The sequence below is a fragment of the Perca flavescens genome, chromosome 2 (assembly GCF_004354835.1).
Source record: "Perca flavescens isolate YP-PL-M2 chromosome 2, PFLA_1.0, whole genome shotgun sequence".
NCBI lineage: Eukaryota > Metazoa > Chordata > Actinopteri > Perciformes > Percidae > Perca > Perca flavescens.
In genome coordinates, this window is record NC_041332.1 from 32249707 (window position 1) to 32266720 (window position 17014).

The 17014-nt window shown below is 44.5% G+C and overlaps 1 protein-coding gene across 6 annotated transcripts in view; it reads right to left on the minus strand.

Annotated features, from left to right (window-relative positions):
• Nucleotides 1-1195: 1195 nt before the first annotated feature.
• The window catches only part of htt (huntingtin), a 33500-nt gene continuing 17681 nt past the window's right edge, over nt 1196-17014 (minus strand). For 2 of the 6 annotated variants that reach the window (XM_028593042.1, XM_028593026.1), the window contains 33 exons: nt 16790-16938; nt 16489-16625; nt 16266-16382; nt 15963-16085; nt 15573-15832; nt 15257-15399; nt 14856-15084; nt 14383-14524; nt 14070-14249; nt 13477-13653; nt 13143-13219; nt 12465-12600; nt 12219-12341; nt 11911-12118; nt 11505-11650; nt 11046-11223; nt 10829-10930; nt 10467-10651; nt 10260-10386; nt 9967-10070; nt 9503-9657; nt 9243-9382; nt 9071-9153; nt 8829-8959; nt 7895-8027; nt 7522-7677; nt 7191-7381; nt 6841-6955; nt 5385-5598; nt 3666-3885; nt 3260-3422; nt 2188-2348; nt 1196-1811 (listed from right to left, as the gene is read on the minus strand). In XM_028593042.1, the coding sequence (XP_028448843.1) occupies nt 1598-1811; nt 2188-2348; nt 3260-3422; nt 3666-3885; nt 5385-5598; nt 6841-6955; nt 7191-7381; nt 7522-7677; nt 7895-8027; nt 8829-8959; nt 9071-9153; nt 9243-9382; nt 9503-9657; nt 9967-10070; nt 10260-10386; nt 10467-10651; nt 10829-10930; nt 11046-11223; nt 11505-11650; nt 11911-12118; nt 12219-12341; nt 12465-12600; nt 13143-13219; nt 13477-13653; nt 14070-14249; nt 14383-14524; nt 14856-15084; nt 15257-15399; nt 15573-15832; nt 15963-16085; nt 16266-16382; nt 16489-16625; nt 16790-16938 (5119 nt within the window). In that variant the 3' untranslated portion in view covers nt 1196-1597. Of the gene's footprint in view, nt 1812-2187; nt 2349-3259; nt 3423-3665; nt 3886-5384; nt 5599-6840; nt 6956-7190; nt 7382-7521; nt 7678-7894; nt 8028-8828; nt 8960-9070; nt 9157-9242; nt 9383-9502; nt 9658-9966; nt 10071-10259; nt 10387-10466; nt 10652-10828; nt 10931-11045; nt 11224-11504; nt 11651-11910; nt 12119-12218; nt 12342-12464; nt 12601-13142; nt 13220-13476; nt 13654-14069; nt 14250-14382; nt 14525-14855; nt 15085-15256; nt 15400-15572; nt 15833-15962; nt 16086-16265; nt 16383-16488; nt 16626-16789; nt 16939-17014 lie in introns of all 6 variants that reach the window. The other 4 variants (XM_028593034.1, XM_028593018.1, XM_028593059.1 and 1 more) reach the window with 3 other exon arrangements.

The window sequence follows — 17014 nt, forward strand, 5'->3', positions numbered from 1 at the left end:
GTCAAGTCTTCAGTGAAATACTATGAGCTCGTAGCTTTGTGCATTCTGCGGTCAGCTGTGTCCCCGATTGTTCATTTTCTGATCATGTGTAGGTGTGTTAGGACAGAAAAATAAAAATAAGACATTATGGTTCTGTCTTTAAGATCTCTCATCTTAATACAGTTGGGATTTTATCATGCGCCATGGCTTTCATATTACATTACAATTATTATTATTATTATTTTTTTTTTTTTTTACAAGATACAAAGCTAACAATTTAAAGACTACAAATTTTACTTCCAGTCTTATAACAACAACAACAATAGTCACATCTTACATCCTGAGAATTAAAAGAGATGAGAAATGGACAAGTGGAATCATTCAGGTGCATTGGAAGCATACCAGACTTGAACGTAATTTATAATAAAAAAAAAAAAAAGAAATCATGAAAAGAAATGCTTTTCTGCTCCTTAAAAAAAAAAAAAAAAAAAAAAAAATTGGTATTTTCTTGCTCGACAGTTCCTACCTTCTTGAGTGTTTGTATATGGGCCCTTACAGTTAAAACTATGCATAATTTTGAGAACGCATTTTTTTTTTTTTATACTTTCCAGTATATACCCGTCTAGTTCTTTGTCTATTCAACATAACATCCAGAATCGGCCACTGCACAGATACCAAAAAAAATCTTTTAGCAACTTGCTTAAATGGGTGCAAACAAGTTGCCCTTTCTGCAGTGATACATCCCAACATCCATCCCCTGCTTCTCATAGTTACTGGGGAAAAAAAAACAAAAAACTATGGCTATTAGTGATCATTCTTTTACATAAAATATTTACTATTTAACTTGTGTCAAGAGAATGACCACAAGTAACTTAAATATAAAAAAGGTCTTCAAATATAGTATTATTGAAAACATAAGCAGGCATTTCTGACCCTTTTGTGTCAGCCCATTGTCAGTGTCCCTACCAGACCTTAAGCACTCAACAGAACGTACTGAAAAATAGATGCATCGAAACTTTAAATATAGTAAATACTTTGTATCTTAGTTTTCTCTGTATTTTACTTTACTGACATCACAATACTCAAGCACATCCTCACAGGAAAACAAACAAAACCAATTTGTGTTTGAATAATGTTAGATGTAGGTTCTTAATCAAGGTGCTGGGTACGAGGTGTTCAAGGTGCTGTCATTCGTCTTGAGGAATGATCTGTGGTGGTGGTGGGGGGGTGGAACCAGTTTGAAGGCTTTGCAGCCAGTGTCCTTCATATAAAAAGGGGCACTTTTCAAACAGTTCTTTTCCATTTACCATATGTCCTAAAACTGACTTGGATTCAGATCTCCCCTTGGTTTTTCTTTAGCTTGCTCCACTGAATCCATCATGGTGCCTTTATTTGTTCTACTCATTTCACATCGGTGTAGAGGGAAAGGGATGAGGCTGCAGTAGATTTTTCTAATGAAACCGTCTGTTCTTCCCCTCCGTAATTACTCAAGGGGGAGCTGTATATGGAGATCTAATTTCTCGCCCTACCACGTTTCTCTCTAATCTACTTTTCTCCCCCGCGCCTCACTCCCCCCGGCCTCTCTCTGTGCCTTCATGGCCACCTCAGCCTGTTGCCCTCAGAGTGATGTGTCCTGGTGGATTGACTGCAGACAGCCCAGCAGCTGGTAATAAGGGCTGCCTGGTGAGGCCACCGTCTCAAAGACGGACTGGAAGGCCCTGCGGTCCAGCTCCTCGTCAATCTGGTGCCGGTAGAAGTCCATGGCCACCAGACAGAACAGGTTGACGTCCACCACCTCACTAGAGCCCATACGGCTGATCACGTGTGGCAGTCTGGTTGAGAGGGGGGGTTAAGGACAACAGACCACACGGTTTGGTAAGCTGTACATTTACACTTTAGGGCTACAACCCCACATACAGTATCTATATCTATCTATCTATCTATCTATCTATCTATCTATCTATCTATCTATCTATCTACACATATACACACACACACACACACACACACACACACACACACACACACACACACACACACACACACACACACACACACACACACACACACACACACACACACACACACACACACACACACACACACACACACACACACACACACACACACACACACACACACACACACACACACACACACACACACAATCCAATCCCTGTGCTGCTCATGGGATTCATGAAAGGATACAGGGCTGAGATCCACTGGGAGGTGGATGCAGAGACAAAGAAACAGGAGAGGCTCCACATGGCCATGGCCACTGGGGTCCGCTGAGTGAAGTTGGACAAGGACAGCAGCACCCAGTCTCGCACCATAGACGACTGGCCTGTTGCATGAAGTGTCTGAAAAACCTGAAGGTGGGTGCAGAGCAGAGGGAGAGGTAGGAAAAGGAGAGGAATTAGACCGACAAATGGATTACAATGATTTTTTTTTCCCCCAAGTTAGATAAGATATAAAAACAATCAATATGTTCCAAAAGCAGCCCATGAACCTGCCAACAATAAATGTAAACAGGCATCATTTTGGGTATGTTGTACACCAGATTACTCATTAGTGCTACCCTTCCCTGACACAGACACTCTGGCTGTCAGTTGTCTTTGATTGGCATTTTCAAATGGGAAAAAGAAGGCAGCTGTTCTGGAAAATATTCTGCTGAATTACTAAAATTTATTTTCTATCAGTTTGAGGGAAGAAATGCAGCAGCAGCAGATTCTCAGGAGTTTAAAAAAATAAATAAAAATCTCACAACAAAAGATCTCAAAATGTAGGCTGGTTTAGCAAAGCACCACAATATTTACATGTTCAAGGATAACTTCTAATTCAATAAGCATGGCTGTTTCCTACTCCACTGACTGCACTGGGCACATTTATCCTTCGAGTTACATCCCTGGACAAAAACTAGAACACGCCGTCTTTGCTCTAGCTTAATGTTGTCTTGGCAACGTATTGTCTGATTGGACAACAAAAGAACTGGCTGGGAAAGTCAAAACAGAGGTACCAAGTAACAACTTCCCTGAGACTGGACTTCACTGAAATTCTGTTACGCTCCTTGCAAGAAGCATACGTTGCAGCATTTCTGTGGCCAAATAATTTGATTTAAAAAAAAAAATATACAAATAAATGACCATTAAAAATCATATCCAATGTTGCCTTGTGAGCCTCGTGTACAGAATATTAGTGCGTTTTTAATCTCGTTATTGTTTGGCGTAAAGGGAATTAAATGGTCGAGTGATTCTTGGCATTTGCATGCCCTGCTGCTGACCTTGTAGACGACAGTGGCCATGAATTGTGGGTAAGGTTGCAGATTGGACAGGAACTCGCCGATGACCTTGTTCATGACATCCTGTGGCGGGAAGAAGTCGTCCAGAAACTGGGGCAGAATCCTGGACACCACCCGAGCTTCGCTAGGTAAACCTTTCCGGATCCTGCGAACAGGAAACCCCAGAAGAGCAAATGATGACGGGAAACAAAACATGCGCTGCCACGGTTTGTCAAAACGTAGGTCAGCTGGCACCATCAATTATTTTGGACACCCCGGTAGAGGGCAAAGATGAACAAGGAAAGCTGAAATGTTAAGAGTGAAGTGACACCAAGTGGGGTTTTTTTGTATTAATAAAACAGTGGGCATTACTTGTTTAATGGGAGGGTGTGTGTGAGTGTGTGTGTACCTGTCGAAGAGCACAGAGACCCTCTCCATGGCAACAATGATCGACTCGCTGTCTGGGGCCTGAGGGTCAGAGTGGGCGGGGCGACCGGCAGGGCTGGCTTTCTCCTTGCCTGAGGAGAAACCAACATGACCTGCCGTGACGCCCACCGCCTCTGCTACGGCAGAGCCAGAGTCAACCTGACCTCTAACCCCTGTCACGTCTGAACCCGACGCAAGCACCGCTGAGAGGACGAGAGGGGGTGGGGGGGGGGTGGCACCGGTTGAACCAGTAGGGGAGAGGTTAGAGTAGGGACACTGAGATCACAAGATTCAGATCAGAATTTAAAAATCGACCTCAAACTGAAAATTGGTGAAAATCTGGGAGCTACCTTCAAGCGAATCACCTTAAGGAGTAGGTTTTCTCTAAGTGACTGGTGCTTAAAGCATTAGATTTCCAATGCCACGTTTTCAGGGCACATTACACACAGGTGCAAGATATAATCGACTCAATATCGGTGATCCTCTCCTGTGGCCCGATTGTGCCTCAGCTTGCTTTGCTGTACTGCACATAAAGAGAGGTATGCCTAAAGTTATGAATCAGTTTGCTTTTTTTTTTTTTTTTTTTTTTTTTTTTTTTTAAAAGAGTGGTGGTTTACTCAAAAGGGTTTGCTAGCTAGCTCTTGGCACCAAATAAGGGTTATTCAGCTAGTCAGCATGTGGGCGACTATACGCTAAGGGTTGCTCTAGTTAGTAGGGGACGACGTAGGGGTTAGAGGTAGGGTATATCAGAGGTATGTATAGAAAACACGTATCACATGCTGGAAGCAAGCAGGCGTTGTTTGTAATGTCGTCATAGGCATCATTAAAAGGTTGTGCTGGAGGAGCCTAAACAACAAAAAGGTCTGTTATGCTGTAAAAAGAGAGGAATGTAAATCTAATAGTATTGGTCAGCATGATAAGGACATGTAGGCGTTAACGGCAGTGTGTTTCAAGAGGGTAGAGATGTAAACAATTGCAAGAATATAGTATGTACTGTAAGCTGCATGCAATGGTGGAATGCACAATCAGGCGAAAGCTAGTAGGTTAGTATTTCAGTAGTCTTAGAGGCAGCTATGTTATTCTTAGGATTGTCCCAGTTCTGCCCCATAACACTCGCCCTTTCTTTTAGAGTCACCCTCAACTATGAGGTAAGCACCTCCAGCGAGGGACGCAGTAATGCGACACACCAGCAGAAGCTAAGTGGAACTGGAGTGTCATTATGTACTTTTATACTGCATTACCGCTGTCTATCTTTAGCAGTTTATGATAGCAAAGGCAAATCATTTATGTGGGAGAGAGGTGGAGGGGACACTTTGCCACAGGGACACCGCTACATTTTACTGTACATGCTATTAGGAAGGAAGGGGTCTACTGTAGGATGAGTGTACAGGAAAGAAATGGGAGACATCCTCACTTAAGCTGTAATGACATTAGTTAAGCTTGCAGGCCTTCAAGTTTAACCCTTAATTACAACACCACAGTAGTTTAACTGATGATAAAAGTAGTCCACTTGTTTAGAGTGCCCATGCAGGAGATTTAGCCAGCTAGTTCAATCCCATGGGGAGTTTGCAGTGGGTGGAGAAAGTCTCAACAGCAGTAATGGAAGCACCAGTCCCTATACAGTACATGCTGGTGATTTCGCCAGAATGCAGGATGCTACATTGCCTTTGGTGGTGGCTCAGTCACATAGAGCCCTTCTTACCAGTGTACATGCAGGTGAGCATGAGGCCCAGGGCAGCCATGGCTCTGTGTGGCGACGGCATGTTGACTCGGTCCACGCTGAGTTTGACCAGCGCTTCTCCGTCCACACGGGACAACTGCTCTGACAGCAGGAGGCGCTCCAGACCGCGCAGCACACAGTGATAGATGACGGAGGGAGTGGCGTCCTCGCTGGCCGACACCATCACACCACACAACTGAAAGACAGGGACAGAGGCAGGAGATAGAGAAAGACAATTGGACAAAGAGGAGAAAGAAAAAAGGATGACAGTGAATAGTTAAAAACAAAAAAAAGTACACCAGCAGATCAACTAATTAACTTAATCCCAATTCATTGTGAGTGTTAAAAAAATTAAATTTGTTAATCCTGAGGTCCAAGCCATTTTTTTCCAACATTTGGTTTGCCTGGCCTCCTTTTGTAATAATGCTTGTATTACCTCAACCCAGTTATGCGCAATCAAGTTCTAGACATCATTTCTTTCATGAGAACCTGGGCTATCAGGATATGCATGCTGCAGGGATGTCACATGATTGTATTAATTGTTAAATGACTATAAAGACTTAACGGAATCTCACTGAAATGTATTGAAATCACACAGAACAATAATGACTAAGGCTTTTGAAAATTGTTCTCCAAGTCTTGGCAATCCACAAAATTATGAAACCATTTTGATTTCCCATAAAAGTCCATACGCTTTTCTCCAAAAAGTTTGCTGTGTCATCTTCAATGTATTATCTGTGCTATTTGACAGTATCAGTAGGCCAAAAATTACATTCATTTCAACCTCCAGGCTTCATTCTGGCATCTCTGCCAGGCCCCACCCACCCACACACACACACACACACACCTCTAAGGGCTCTATTCGCTGAGCAAACTCAATGAGAAAATTACTTCATGTGATTGGTCAACAAAGCGGTCAGTCAATATGCCACTTTCAAAGATGGTAGCCGGCTAACAAAAAACAGATAGCTTTTCCGTACAACAAGATGACTAAATACAGTAAATAGCCGTTCAATAAAAGTCACTGTCTGCACTAGCCCGATTACTAAGCTTCTGGAAGGGCTACGAAGACACTGAAGGCATCTTTAGAAAGGGTTAGCTCCCTGCTAACAAGCTATGGCGAGACCAAGGTAATACATTTATTTATGTTACAAAGACAATGTCATTTGGGGAATTTCTCTGCTTGTGGACAACAAAAGTAAGTCTCTACACTGTATTGATCTGGAGATATTAAATAAGACATATGAAGTACGTATTCTCCTGTAGCGTCAACATAGTTTATTTAATGCATAGGCTGCTCGCGACAGAAATCAAACTCAAAATAATAGGAGCAGTTTCTTTTTGAATGTTATTGACTCATTCTATATTGGTGTCCTACATCGTCGAGTTTTTTTTTCCCCTAGTCAAGTTCATGTTATTTTACACACAGAATGTTTACCTGTATAATTCCAGCCATAAACTCAGCTCCTACATCCAGAGGGTAGTTCTCCATCATGTAGAAAGCCACTGCGCACATTACCAACACATGCTGCTGGTTATGCAGGTTCACACAGCTGCAGCATACAAAAAGAGGAGACATACAGCCAGTAGTTATTGGTTTGAAAAGTGAAGGGCAACACCTACTGGCCAAATGTTGCACTGCATTATTGGTCCCATTGCGGATTCTATGCTGATTAAAAAGGGTTTTAGTCTAGATTAAAGCAATTTGTCTGAGGCAGGTACATTGTGGCAAAAGACTTGTAATAAAACAAATTTGTTTGAGAAAGTTTGAGACAGAGCGATACTCACTGAGCGATAGCCCGGAGGTTGGACAGAAGGTACTCAGAGACGGTGGGAATGAGCTGTTTGGCGGTGTCATCCAGCAAGTCACACTCCAACACATACAGCACTCCATGTAGGGCCCCCATGCGGCTGGGCAGGTGGGTGCTGCGCAGGGTGGTCTCCAACAGGCGACACACAGGCTCCGCTATTGCTTTGTCCTAGAAATATACATTTAGACTGTTCATACAATGTAGAATATGAGATTAGAGGCTAATGGTACACTACAATAACCAATCAAACACACATCCTTCTCCACCATCAAAAAGGTTCCCCCCAAAACACACACTGCCATACTGACCATGCCCAGAACGGCAGCAGCCTTGCAGATGGCAGGCACCAGGTATTGATTGAGGATCTCATCCTCTGGCGGGTGGAGCTTCTGCAGTTCCATCAGGGTGGAGAACATCATGTCAAACTGGTTCCGCTCTGTGAACAGGTCCGACACCGCCAGCAGCTACAGAGAACGACAAGAGGGGGAAAGACGGTGGAGAGGGTGAGAGGAGAGCTGACCCCTTGGTCCATTTCTGAAAGGATCCCCTCAACATTTCTTTTCCCAGAACAGACAAGCAGGTATGGATTATTATTGTCCGCTTTCCAGAGTGAGGAAAACTAGGGTCTTTGTTTACGGTTTTTTCGAGAATAATTTGGAAATTGTCTGCATCGTAGCTCACCGATCGAACCACTTCACTGACGAGGATGGTCGGGGTCCTCCGGTTACTCGGGGAGCCGGGGATCAGCCACTGGCTGTAGAGCTCCAGCAGAAACTGGGAACACGAATGAATGTCCACGCCTGCACGATGCTTCCTGAAAGCACAGATGGACAGTAGTCATTTTCCATCAAGCGAATTTTAAGCAAACTTAAAATGTCACAAAAAAGAAAAAAAAAGGAATTGCAAATTAGAAGTGTTTAAAAATCAACTGGTTTAGAGCAAATAAACTAGGCTATGCAAAGAGTAGTTTCGTCACAAGTTGACATTACGCATGGTTGTAGACTGAAAACCGACTTGCTAAATGAAAAAGTTTAGTTCTTTGGCTAAATGGAGAGAGGTAGCAATGTACAAGCTGGCCACCTGTGTAGAATACAGGGTTGTGGCAGAGACATTTGGTGTCAGGGAAACAACCGTACACCGCTGTGTATACGCGGTGTGCAGGGCCACACGATTCAAGCTGTTGAACCAATTCGTCAATTTACCCAATGTGGCTGAGGCACAGGCAATAGCGCACCGGAACTCTACTCCGCACGTTGTGCCACTAGTGTACAAAGCACTGGATGGGACCCGTATCCCGATCATTCCCATCGGATGGATAGCGGGACTATGGTCACGTGAGTTACACGTTCGCTACGTCACAACTTATTCGGCAAAGCGGTTTCCATCTCCCATTTTGTGCATGGGCTCTTTTTTGAAAAAAGACAAAAGAAAAAACTTCAAACGAGCGTAAAAAAAACTTTGCCGTTTACATCAACATTTTCTAATCAGATACTTCAAAAGTTGCATAAAAATACGTTGATGGAAACATGACAAGTGATAAGTCCCATTGTGCATTCTTGTTTCAGTGCATATGTGTTGAGACTGAAGAAATGTGTAAGTGACCTAATTGACTGACCTAGAGTTGATGGGAGATATGGGTGGGGAGGTGGGGGCTGGAGTGTCTGCTTCATCTTCTTCATCCTCACCCCACTCTTCCTCCCTCAATGGGGTGATGTTGTTACCTAACCACACTGAGTGAATGGAGACCTGGAGAAAGAAAATATTTAACATTGTGCTACTAAAAAAAAATAATAATCTATTAAACACACTGTTCCTCAAGTTTCATTTTATCCACCACTTCCTCTTTTTTATGATTACCTGTCCCAGTTTGTAGTCCATGTTGCCCATCTCCCTCTCTGTGTTGATCTGAAGTAGCAGCTTCTCATGGCTGATCAGCGTGCCTGCTGAAGCAAAATTAGACAAGAAATTGGAGTGGTAGGTGCAAGTGCAACAGCTGTGGGTGGAGGGAGAGACTTTGTGAATGGGTTACCAGCTGAGGCTGCCAACAGCGAGGGTACAGGATCCCAGGCGTGGTACGGATGGTGTGTATGAACATTGTCCCTCTTAGACACAAGAGCCTGAATCTCTCGCTCCACCTCGCCCCTGATCACTGCAAGTTTCCTCCCAAACCTGGGCACACACACAATTTCCATATTCATTTTAATATCAATGAATGCTTATTTTGGGAAAATTATTCTGGGTAAAAAAAAAAAACAACAAAAAAAAAAAAACTATTGCACAACTACGTACCGTGTTTCTAGGGCTTTGAGGCTCTTGTTGCGGGGCTGCTGTTCCAGACAGCTGACTGCAGGGTTGCCAGCAGTGGGCAGAGTCATGGCACTCAGCACCAGGCTGGTGATGGCCTGCACTGCCAACACATTCAACTGGGTACGCTCCAAGTCCTCCTGGAGACAAAATAATAAACAAAACCTTAAGACCGATGGAAAAGACGAGAGAGAGAGGGAACTGAGGGCTATAGAATAGTTTCCCACTATTTATTCCAATGTGTCTGAGGTCTGTCATGAAACGCAGAGCGCGCATTTCTTCAGTGCTCACATGCTGAATATACACAAATCAAATGCTTGCACGTTTTTTTATTACAGTAAGCAATTATGGGAGTTCTTATACAGGCAAATAGGAGTGATGAGTACTGTAGTCGTGTCAACCGCACTAACCTCCTGTGCGTTTAAGTGTGTGAGAGAGTGTGAGAGTACCTCCTGCTGAGTCTCCTCCTCCTGGTCCATAGTTATGGGTTGAGTGACCAGCACCCCCAGCAGTGTGGCCCAGGTCTCCTCAAACTGAGTCCTGCTGCTCCAGCCTAAACACATAGCAACCAAACCATTCTAAAGAATATACAGTATGCACCGGTCACACTCGGACCAAAATCTGACGCAATTGTGCCATTCAGAGTTTACTCTACTGAATCATTCCAGACGTGCAGTAATCCGTAGTAGACAATGCAATTGTCGGAAAGCCCATTTCATGACGTGTGTGTATGTTTCTGTACCCAGTGTGTTGATGCGGTAGAGGAACTCTCTGAAGACATCCTTTTCCTGCAGGAAGTCGACCGGGATCTCAGGCAGCGTTGTGCCGTACTCTCCTCCTGGCTGAGGGGACCAGCCCAGTTTCCAAACCTACACAACACGTGATTTTAACAGACCAATAGATTGCTGTATAATACAAACTCAAAGCATAATATCTTTCGCACACTGACCAGTGGAGGTACTCGGGTGTAGCTGTTGACCAGAGGCAGTCGGGACAGACTGATGACAATGTTGCGTAAGGTTGGTGTGAGAAAGGCGGGGAATGCACTGTTTCTATGGTGACCAAGGGAAAGGATGCTCTGCAGGCCGTCCACCAGCTCCGCCATGATCTCACATGCTTGCCACTCACACAGGTCTGCAACACACAGGTGAAGGGTTTAAGGGATATGATGACAAATTCCCTCCGAGATCCGACTCAGAGGAAATTAAATTATTTGACATCAAACAGAGTGGCGAAGAAAAGCCCTGAAAAAACCCCCACTAAAAACAGGACAACCCCGCAGTTTCACTGAATCGCTAAGTGAGTGCTCACGGTCAGCATGTGCCGAGTCCACTTCATCTCCTTCGGCGTCTCGCTCTGCCTTCATTTTTTTCTTCTCTGGATGCAGAAGCTGGTCACCAGGACTAACAGCCACTGGGAGGCCAAGACAAAATGTTTGATCAGCATTGAAATGACATGCAGAAAGTTTGGAGTACAAGGTAGTCATGGCATGGGACCATAATAAAATATGTCCTGGCGGCCTCCTCACCTGCAACAATAATCAGGCGTAGGCAGTAAATGAGGGAGCAGGTTTGTGTAGCGTACTCTAGGGTGGAGAGCTTGTTCCACACGCAGGGCTGCTGCAGGGCCAGACACAGGCAGGACAGAGCCCACTGCAGGTCCACACTCAGGGGCAACTGGTTCTGGAGGAGATGCCACGCTACAACCTGGGCGAAGAGAGAGCCATACCACAATGGAAGATTAAGCAACCACATCTAACATCAGAATTTACAGCAGACAATTAGGATGGAATTATGGAGCCCCCATTACGTTAGACAAAACATTACACCACTATTATCACTATTATATGACTGACATTCAAGCCTGGGAGTCTTACCAAACAAGAGAAATAAAGTTCTTTCAAATGATTAGATTATATGAATCCATAAGCAAGAATCAGTCAAACAAGTTAGATAAAAAATCCCATGTTTAATATGTGGTCTTTTACCTCCGTGGCAGTGCAGGTGAAAGTGGTGATGAGGTGTTCCTTGTCAGAGGGGATATGTAGTGATGGAGGCAGCTGGCTTACACTCAGCAGGTACTGGGACAGAGCTCTGCAGAGCGACAAAACCCTGGGGTAGAAACTTGGCTCATCTGAAAAACAGACAACAGTACAAAGGGAGAACATTTCTCCTACAATCCCCCCCTCAGATATTATCCTGCTTATAATACACAATGCAAAGTCAATGCTTTAGAGGAATCCGCATGCTCAATAATGTCACTTTAAAGTTCAATTTGTTCAAGAGCCCAACATTTAAGAGACTTCAAAATGACTCAATCTCACAGTCTGTGACATAAAAGAACTCTGACTTCTATATTTTCATCCACCATCTCTCCTTCCCTCCCACTCTTACCATACACTTCAGCCAGTTGGCTCCAGTAGGGCTGAGGCTGGGCGGGTGGCAGGAAGGACTGGTGTGGGACAGGAAGTGACCCGGTGACTCCTGCGAGCCGCTCTAGGGTCACCTGCAAGGCCGTCTCCAACAAGAGCGCCCCCTGACCCCGTGCTAACCGCTGCATGCCCATACTTAGGCATGGGCACAGCAGGCTTAGGTTGAACTCCTGGGGGAAATGACAGGTTCAGATGCAATATAATCAAATATAATTTTAATTCATCAATATGGTCAAGAATATTTATCCTCAAGGTCTGATATCTGGACACCTTGCAGCTCATGATGTTAAAGAGGTCAGTGGGAGGTAGTTTGGTGAGGAGTTCCGTCGTCTCCAACAGGGAAACATCTCCACGAAGACAACACTGAGACTTCACCAGAGCCACGTACCACTCCTGAAAACAAAAAATAAAAAAATTAAACTATACCTCCCATTTTGAATTTATTTCCCTTTGCAGGATCAAGACACTGTAAAAACATGAAATACGGACCCACACCCCGATTCTCTATTCACTCACCTTATCTGCAATGACCAGCTCAGGGGAAGGTGGTGGATCCCCGTCTAATGGGTGTGATGTCACAGGAGGTGTGGGGCTGCTGGTGTCGGCGACAGTGGCTCTGAACCTGTCCAGCAGGGAGTAGAACCTCTGATGCCTGAGATAAGAGATGAAAAGAGGTTCTATAATTCACCAGAAGTTATCTCAGGTACATTTACAGAGAGGTCTAGACCACACTCTACAATTTACATTGCATTTAGTGCGACAGTAGCAAGGAAAGACTTCCTTTAAAACAAGCATAATCTCAGACAGAACCAGGCTCTTGGTGGGCGGCCACATTTGTTTATCCGCCCCCCCTCCCAATTTGACTGAAATCTGTCCTGAACTTAAATGCTTGCAGATGGTACCCTAAATAGCCCACTGAGAGTAAAGGATGTTCAATTATTTTGGCCTAAGACACCTCATTAGGTAACCCCAATACATATATTCATACATTTATATTCAACATTATTTTGGGAACCCAAGCAACATAAATGGTCTAAAACATGCAACTACTTGGCTGTGTACACTTATCTGGTCTGAGCAGGTGGGCAGTGCAAGCGCATACCCCCTAATGCTGAAAGTAAGTGTAAAATGTGCAACAGAATTCAAAAACTACAAACTATTCCTTAAATTGGCTGCAATACAGAAGAGCTTTACCTCTGAGCCAGGCCACTGGTCTGGAGGTATTCCTGGATCCTGTCTAGTTCCTCCACAGGCAGCTGAGCTATACTGTTCTGCAGGGTGGAGGGACAGAACAACACAAGATCCACTTGAGGGAAATCAAGTACAAACAAACACCTTTTCCTGAGCACGAAATCAACAGGCTTTATCAAATGTTCAGAGAAAGACATGCAAAGTTTGCATCTCAATAGGTTCTACTTGTATTGATGTATTTGAGTCTTATAAGCCCATAAGAGCTGCCTCTACCTGTATGATGCTAAAATAGAATTTCCTTGTGACAAGAAAATGCAAACCAATCCATAAGCTGTACCTGTAGTGTCTCAGCCAACAGCATCTCTACCCTGCGACAGGCCAGTGTGTCCACCATGCGAGCTAGAACCCTGAAGGGTGTACTGAGCAGCTTGTCCACATACAGCATCAGCAGGGAGCCAGACTGACTCAGGTGGATGCCTTCCAAACACTGCAGAGTCTTCTTCAACATGTTAGGCTGCAAAAGAGGAGAGGATTCAGTTAGTAAGGCCGAAAAGAGATGACCGAAGGAGAGCTAAGAGAGAGGGAGGTGAAGAGGAAAAGCAGTGAAAGAAGAGGAGAGGAAAGAACATAAGTTTTAAAATGTTACAATTACACCAGTAATGAAACTGAATAATATATAAAAAAAAAACTAAAACTGGGTGACCTAAAGAAGAGAAGAAATGGTAACAAAAAGGTAGATGAATAGAAAAAGAAAATGTTCAGTAGTGAGGGGTACTGGGCAACCTCAACAGTATGGAGAATGTAGTTAAACGAGGTGGAGTAAAGAAGAAAAGAAAATCAAGTTTTGTTATTAAATGTGTATAAATGAATAGGATGACATGACTAATGAGGGATGATGGAGAGAGGGGAGCTAGAAGGTTGTAATCTCACAGTACTGAGGTTGTCACAGCGGGACTGGATGGCCTGGATGAAGAGACCACTGGCAGCTGTGTTGCGGTGCACAGCGCTGATGAAATCTTGCACTGGAGGCTCATGGGAAAGGTTGATGAGGTCACGCACGTGGTTGACAATCAGCCAGGTCAGATGCTCCGAGTCATGAAGGTTCTGACACTATTTTCCGTGCGAAAAATCAAAATTACACATTAAAAACTTTAAAGGATTGTGTAATCATTTTTTTCCCCCCCAATCTCCATTTGTTACTTACTAAATATTTTGGATTGTCTAACACTCTTAAGCGTCTTACCACATAGTCACAGAAGAGGATGAGGGCTCCCCTGCGTACAATCTCTCGGTTGACCATAGCTAACCGAGTCTCAGGCTTTTCCTCTTCTCCTTCCCCTGAGGAGTGAGGGCTCAGCAGCTTTGTGCACGAGTGGCTATGTCTCCTGAGAGAAGAATGGAGACAGGGTCGATTGTCACAAGACACAGTGCGGTGCTCAAGTTCTAACAGGCTATTTGATTTTGAAAAAGGTCTTGCACTAAAAATAGATTTTTTGCCCCCCTTTTAGTCGTACAATTTAGGATACTTAATGTTTTTTGTGTTATGATGCAATTATATCACTAATAGGATATTCTATTATACTGCCCACTTGTTGGTGTGAGAGGGAGGGGTCCTTCCCTTTTCAGAATATTTCCATTATCCACTTGAAGGCGTGTGATTAAGGTCTCCACAATTAAACTGGACTTCAATGGGTTACTCACACCATCTGTTCTTACCTGGGTGTCTGGTGCACCTCAGCCCACCAGGAGTAGTTGGTGTAGTCGATGATGAGGAGGACCTGGCACCACAGCAGCACCAAGGAGGGGTGGGTGGTGATCAGGCACTGCACCATGCTGTTCAGACCCTCTAAGGGGTAAAACAGGCCGGCCTCGGTGCTCGTCTGTCCACCTCCACCCTCCCCCTTCAGGAGACGGGTCGCTGCAGCCGTGATCCTGCGAAACATCCCTGGAAGGAACAGGAAAGCCAAAGAGTGAAAGGACTGTCACGGTGTACTTCCATTCAAAGTGCACCAATAGCAAAGAACATAATGCAACAGATTTGGTGCGATGTAATGAATTTCATTCTAAATCTGTTTAAGACACAACAAAAATGACCATTTAAAATGATATAAGCTCACCACTTTTGAAGACATGTATGAGACACATGAGCAGTGTGCCCAGCTGCTGGCAGTAGAAAGTGTGTTGCTGCTCTGTAATGTCCACTTTAACCTGTCTGGAGGAAATGTCATCCAGCAACACTCCTACCAGCTGGAGCAGAAACCTGGAAGGACGGGAATAGGGGACACATGTCAAGTGAAAGTGAGAAGAGGGAAAAAAAAATAAGACACATTGGGGGCAAAGTAGTGGTTACAAAAAAAGAAAGCAGGGGCCAAGTAAAAACATCCCTCAATCTCAGAAGCATCCTTAAACTAGACAGTGAACACACGCACTAACCTGGCAAAGGTTTCCTCAGGCACGGCTTTTTGTGCCTCGCCATTAGCTTCCCGGATGCCGAGTTCGTCGGCAGTGGGTGGGTCACATGGGTAGGGGCTCTGCTGATGCAGGCGACGGATTGTGTGGCAGGAGAGGAGATGCGGGGTGAGGGAGAGTTCGTGGACCCGTGACAGGACAATGTCCTCAGTGGACTGGGAGATAAGTACCCTGAGCACTGCCAGGATACCAGACACCCACAGCTGGACTGTAGCTACTGATGCCTGGATGAGCAGAGGATTGAGTTCAAGTCAAAAATCTATATATAATGGACAAGGTTTTAAGGTACATCAGACAGGCAAAGTCAAAAGTCTGTCCAGTCTGTGTGCGCATATATCAGATGAAATGTCTCACCATGGTGACCGGGGTGGTGAACATACTCTTGAGCAGCATGTCTACAGGTCTGAGGGAGGAGGGCGCCACAGTCTCAAACAGAGTGTTCAACACTCCCAACGCCTCCGGAGAGTCCAGGTGCATCTGTGAGGACATAGCATACAAATGTTTGATGACAAACTAGGGTTTTCAATTCGTAGTCTCAATAGCTAATATTTGTCAGTGTGCACCAACGATGTTTGATCCTACCATATAAATAACTTGATCTGAATTTCCAGGTGAAAGGGAGTTCACAAACATATACACCTGCATGCATTTCCCTACCTGCTGCTTAGCAATCAGGGGAAGTATGACGTCAGCAATCTGCCTGGACAATCTCTTCCACTTGTCCTCGTTCTCTTTGTGACACTGCTGCAGTACAAGGATGAACATCTCCAACACCTACAACAACAACATGTAAAAGCAAATGTGAGGCAGGGAAAAGATTGGCTGGAATGTTTTAGGACATTAGCATGCGGCGCCCGTTTGAATCCATTTGTGACCGTACCTGATGGTGTTGCACAAGTCTGAGCAGCATGGAGACCACCACTTCTTTCTGTGTATCCAGCTCTTTGCCTGCATCTGCTTTGTTAGAGCCCCTCAACACAAACAGGTCGTGGACTATTGGCTGCAAGGCCGGGATGGCTGTGGAGGAGAGAGGAAAGTAAAAAATGTAATTACTGCAGACTCAGAAGGAATGTGCTTTTGACGTTCTGTGTTAGTTTGAAGTAATGTTTAGGAATGTAAGGGAGAGCCAGTGACGTGTTTACAAGTAGAAGAAATTATTGTGCATGTAGGGCTTTTCTCACCATGTGTGACCGCTTTCCTGCCGCTCGCCATGATGCCGTCACACAGCTGAATGATCTTGGGGATGCTGATTATCTGCTTGGAGTGGTAACGCTCATATGACAACAGAACCAGGAAGAAAAATATGTTGGGAATGATGGCCTCCGAATCCCTGTGCGAGAACAGGTATTATTTTAGTTCACAGGACAGCCCTGGAATATTTGAGTTTATCTACAGTTAGGTAGAAG